The 6,000-nt window shown below is 35.1% G+C and overlaps 1 protein-coding gene across 1 annotated transcript in view; it reads right to left on the bottom strand.

Annotated features, from left to right (window-relative positions):
- Window positions 1-412: 412 nt before the first annotated feature.
- LOC136038661 (uncharacterized) overlaps window positions 413-6,000 on the bottom strand; it is a 40,944-nt gene continuing 35,356 nt past the window's right edge. Inside the window, exons 4-6 of the mRNA XM_065721929.1 lie at window positions 5,573-5,748; window positions 3,471-3,653; window positions 413-920 (exon numbers count right to left, since the gene is read on the bottom strand). Coding sequence (XP_065578001.1) covers window positions 445-920; window positions 3,471-3,653; window positions 5,573-5,748 — 835 coding nt within the window. The 3' untranslated portion in view covers window positions 413-444. The remainder of the gene's footprint in view (window positions 921-3,470; window positions 3,654-5,572; window positions 5,749-6,000) is intronic.

Genomic DNA, 6,000 nt, shown 5'->3' with positions numbered 1-6,000 from the left:
TTCCCCGTAAATATTGAAAAGCTTTTTTATGGTATTTTTATTGAAAAATACCTTTTTAAAGGTATTTTCACTGCAAAAACAAGAAATTCCCTCTTTCTTAGATTTTTGAAATGTATCTAGACCCCCCCCCCCAACCCCCCAAAAAAAGTGAATTAAAGCCATTGAGTAAAAGATAAAGATTTGAACAGATTGAGGTGAAGGAGTGCGGTTACGTTTGTTGGCCTGAGGGGGCTTGGTACTGCAGTGAGTTGTTAGCAGTAGTAGCAGTGTCAAATATCTTCTCATATTTTCTGAGTAAATACTCCATGTTTTAAAGAATTATTGTTTGCACTCACTGGCTTATGCGTTTGGAATATTTCGTCTTTACCGACAACTCTACCTTACTCATCTGTTAATATTTAAATAGAAAGTATATATTTTACAACTTTAATTAATCAGATACATTCAACAGGATGTTGGATTGCATTGTACACCGTTGTCAGTACATCTGCAAACAGTACATGGACCAGAAAGCTCATCAATAATTCTGTTTACTTTATAAGTTCGCCCATATATATTACAGCCTCCAAGTTTAAACTCATTTGGGATCAAGTCATTTCGCACTGAAGATAATCTTTGTTTGGGCATTAAATTTTTTCTGCTAGTCTGGATTTTGGGGGAGGATAAGTTTTTCCTCACAGGCAGAAGAGGTCCATCTGGGGCAACTGTGCTCGAAAACACAAAAAATGCATTTTTCTTGCTTTCCTCATCATCTTCTAGATTAGGTGCAGGCTGAGATTTAATGACATCACGAAAAGGATTGATTACATCAATTTTATCGGATGGAATTGTTGATTCAAATGGTGGCAAAGGAATACCCAAGGGTCGAAGTAGAGTTGGAGGACGGTTGAGCACTTCTGTTGGGTATGTAACACCACTCTCTGAAATGAAATGAATCTGTTTAGGTAATGTATACGCAGTGTAAGAAATTTCACAACAAAACGAGAGTAAACACTTGAATTCTTAAACGAGTTTTCCAAGGCAATATCCAAGAGGAGGACTATGAGGTTTTACCCCCCCCCTCCCCTCGAAAATGTTTTTCGGAGTAGCATTTTTGATGTTTTTTAAAGTTTTTTGTGACCCTCCCCCGAAGAAAAATCCTTTTTACCCCCCCCCCCCCCTCTGAAAAAAAATCCTGGATCCGATCCTTGAGTTTTCTCTAGATAAACTTGCATTTTAAGTGTCTCAGAAATTTTTTTTTATCAGTGTACGTATCCATTGTGCATCATTGGAACTAAGTCAAATATATATATTATTTTGACATATAATGCTTTATTCAATCTTTATGCTTTAACATTTTTACTGTCAATCACTGATGTATTCCTACTTAATGTAATAATTTACTTGAAACCCTAGAAACTCGAATTACAGCTTATATACGGCTAATTTTTTGGGTTAATTTAAGAAGAGAGATAATTTTATAAAAAGGGGAGGAATGTTAAAAACGGATAACTATAGTGAAACAAGCGAAGACGGAAATGCCTAGCAGCAAAAAAACTAGCGTGTGACACACCAATGCTACAATTTTTGATCCCCAGAGAAGCTTGTAAAAATACCTAACAATTAATAAAAATAGTATCCAGCAATTATTACCAAAGCAATTATAAACCAAAACAATACAAAAATAATAGAAAAAATAAAAAAATAAAATAGTAGAAGCAACTTGAAGATAAAAACGAAAGAATGAGCAAACCCCCAAAAAACTTAACTTTGGTAAGCGAAAATTTCGTTTTTGATAGTACATTTTTGCGAATTCATATATAGAGATATTACTTTTAAACAGAACATAAGCAAAGTAGCGGAGATAAGAAAAAGAATTATAATTCCACATCTTTAAACTGAGGCATGGTAAAAATATTCCTAATCTTTTTAATAAGAATAGTTAATGTCGTTAGAGATGTCGTTAAATCTTCCCGAATTTTCAATTTTGATTTTTTTTTTGTCTGCATGAAGGATTTTTTCGTAATTTTTCCTTTTCCAAATTCTGTAAGTCGTATTTCTTTCATTCAATGATTTCTCAAGGAACAGTTTTTTCTCCCTTTACATATTTCTAGTCTTTGATGAAGCAACAGGTTGGTGCAGATATTTTTAACTATTTGCTGTTAGCCTATGATTTTACTGAGTTCTTAAACATAAGGACAAAAATACAAGAATTGTCTGTATAAAGGGACGGCGTCTTTTTAGTGTTTTTTTTCCTATTTCAAATTCTTCAATTTTTTATTCCTTTCTCGAGTCAAATTTCGTTCAACGATTTTTTAGGGAACAGTTCTTTTTCCTTACAAATTTATAGGCTTTGTTGAAGCCGTGCAGCAACAGATTAGTATCGATATTTATCAGCTACCCACTGTCAGTTTATAATTGTTTGCTTTCCAATAGTTCGACAAAATATAAAAAGCTGTAACTGTGAAGAGACAGGGTATTTTTCGTGTTTCTCCTTTATTCAAATTCTTTAAGTCAAATTTTGTCAGACGATTTCATAGATAACAATTTATTTTCTCCCTTACTCTCCCTTTCTAAACTGAAAATCGTACCACCGGAAGCACCATGGCTCGATCTGTGGGGGAGCTACCCCCCCATATTTTACAAAACTACTGCCCCCCCCCCTCTTCCGTGTCTTAGATTTATTTTATCATCTGCATCTAATCAGTCAGATTGTCAGCTCTGTCGCTATCAAAATACTCAAACTCCCTTTATTCCAACAATAAGATTTGAAATAGCCATTTAGTTGCCTGTTATGTTACCATTCATGATTCACATATTCATGATTCATAATAACATGGTCATGTTACCATTCATGATTCATAATTTTGCTCGACAACACCAATCGTTTGGCACCTTTTAGTGAGTTATAATTTTCTTCTTAGTTTCTCAGTGGTTTTTTCATTCATTATTCTTATGGGTTTTTCTTGATTATTATGATATATTTGGGCTCCCTTGGAGTACTTTTTACTGCGAGATTGGAGCTAATTGTGATAATCAATTCACTGTAATGTTTTCCAGTCTTTTTCTCTTCTCTCTCTAAGTAAAACCGTTAGGGTATTGAACGTTTGGTTATTTATGACGCCGTTCATAAGAGATATATTTTTACAAAATTAACTAGGTTCCTAAACGAAGACCCAAAGTCGTGGCCTAAAAACAAAAGGGAGGAGAGGGGTGTAAAAATGACAAAAAAAACACATAACCAGGCTGATATTAGGGAAATTTATGAAAAATTACAGGAAAAATAGAAAACTTAAAAATTTCGCAAGGACTTGGAACCCTCCTCACCGTCAAACTGCAAACTTGCGTTTTGCCTCGAACTATATTTTGGGCGGTATTCCAGCTTCTTTTTCCTTCTTAATGTAGGTAATGCTAAACTATTAGAGCCTACAACAGGCTAAGTTAGCGGTTTAGCATTTTTTATTTCACTTGTAGGAAATGTGATCACTCACCACAAACAACAGCACCACAGCAACTACCGACCTTGGCCTTTATCACACAGGCTTTTGGCGTAGGTGGGCACTGAGTTTCCTGACAAACCACATCACCAAGCTGACACATACAGCTGATACACGGGTTTCTATGATCCAAAGACTGGCCATCAATATGACGTGTTCCATTCCATACACAAGTTCCTAGAATATGTACAATGATTATTGCATTTCTGCTGAAACAGAAAAAGAAAGCGAAAAAATTAAAAATTCACAGCTAAATGTAAACACTAACCAATGGTATTATAATGCCAGTAATGACAATGGCACCAATTCAGGTGCGGGGGAATATTTCGAGGTATAGGAAGATCCTGGAGAGGGGATTGCCACTCCCAATTGAAGGGACTGAGTGATGATGTACGCAGATCACAACTTTAGGCCTTTGTTTAAGACTTTAATTAATTTTGAAAAAAACATATCTCTCATGAAGGGCGTCACAAATATCCCGACGTCCAATACCCTAATGTCGTTCATCAAGCAAATTTTCAGTGCTTTTCCCTCTCACGGGACAAATGCTTTCATTTGCAACTGAAAATGGTACTATCCCTTCTTTCTGTCGAAAAAACGGTTAGGATTTTTACAGATGATTTTAACAGCAATGATGGTTCATTTGAGGATTTTAACAACAATGATGCTTTCGGTATCTTTAGGGAAAAACAACAACACTTTAGAAAGTACCAACAGTAAAAAAAAAAAAAAAAACAGACACTGTTTTGCAATTATACTGTGGGGCGGGACTAACAATTATTGACAACGAAGTAAATAATAAAAATACTTTTAAGGCAAAGTGACTGGAAAGCTCACCTTACCATTACGTAAAGTATATCATTTAGCGCCTTATGTAATTTCCCAAGTGTTGAAGCGGCCAAAAACCTGTCCAAAGGTAATTCAAATTCTATTCTGTCAAAACTGTTGACAACGAACACCACGCACACGGTTGCCAAAAATGTTTCGTAGATATAATAAGGTTGCTGATAGTTACTGGTAAAAAAGAATGTTATTTGTTTACCATAAATCTATTCTCAGTTCAAAAGAAAGCGCACAGAAAACAATCAAATGGAAAATTTAGGTTTACTGAGGGCAATGCAGGAACGCTCATTTTTTAAGTGGGGGTATGCCAGTAAGGGTAGAAGGGGCCTACATAGATAGGAATAGAAAAAAGAAAGATCACTTTATAAATTATAAAATTTAACTATGAGACAAATTTTAAAACTTTGAGCACTCTTGAAGGACTGAAGCTGGGGGGAGGGGGGAGGGAGGTCACCCCAGGTCAATTGCTATATTTGAGGCTAAAAAGTAGAATATTGAAATTCTAAGATCTTCAAATCAAAGCTCTAGAGTTTATTTTGGAAGAGGAAGAAGAGCCTATATTCGACAGAACAGAAATAAAAATGAAAAATCATATAGTAAATTGCAATATATATATTGCGATTAGGATTATTAGGGCTTTGAGACTCATAGAGGGGCCGAAGCCCATCTTTCCGAGTTTGAATTCTTACTCTCAAGACATAGAAAACATTCAGAAAATTCTCTGGAATATCCAAAAAAATTCTGGACATTCCAGAAAATGTTAGTCTTGCTAATATGGTGATAAAAAAATTAGAAAAGAGGACTGGTTTATTAGAAAATACTTCTCATGAGGAGTTTATAAGAACATTTAGTTATCACGAGGCTCATGTCCCGTCTAAGAGGTTTTTACCAGGATTCTTATGATTTCCTGCATTTTCCATTTAATATGAGTGTTTCTATTTAACTTGTCCCTACCCCCTTAGAATAAAATCCTGAATAAGCGTTTGATATCACAATTAGTGTCTCCGATTCTAAATAATTCCATGGACCAAAAAAAACTCTGCAATCTTAGGCGCGACAATTAATTCAGTAACTCTATCTTATTACTGCCGTTAGTCATTTGGAGCATTGGATACTGGTTTTGCTTTCAAACACTACTCGTTAGGCAATAATATCATTTCCTACAACATAACAAATTTATCTCAGGGAATTGGACGAGTTTGTTTTAAACAACCACCCAATATAGGTCAATTCCTGAATTGAAGCCAGCTTACCGTCTTGAAAAGATGTATCAATCCGTTTTACAGCGACTGTGTTAGGAAGTTCCTCTTTAGTCAAGCTTTTTGCGGTAGAAAAGATCGGAGAGGGCTCATCTGAAGTTTCTCTTCCGTCATTATCATCAAGAGAAGAACCAGGTTGAACTGCGTCAGCGGCAACAAATGGTATTATTCTGAAATTTAGCATAACATTAAGCGTATTTGATGAATGCTGGCCCATCGATTTGTCTAACCTATGCCAAATATCACTTTTTGATAGCCTAGAATATAATTTATATCTTACAGGGATCCACGTAAATTATAACGTAAATATAACAATGATCCACTGCTTCTAGTCTTATTAATTTTGGATCATTCCTTGTTGAGACGGCAAATGTATTTATTTTACTAAGTTTACTCCAGAGAGGGAAAGACATATTGAAAAT

Source organism: Artemia franciscana, chromosome 18 (genome assembly GCF_032884065.1).
Source record: "Artemia franciscana chromosome 18, ASM3288406v1, whole genome shotgun sequence".
In the NCBI taxonomy this organism is placed as follows: domain Eukaryota; kingdom Metazoa; phylum Arthropoda; class Branchiopoda; order Anostraca; family Artemiidae; genus Artemia; species Artemia franciscana.
This window is presented reverse-complemented; position numbering and strand designations above follow the sequence as displayed.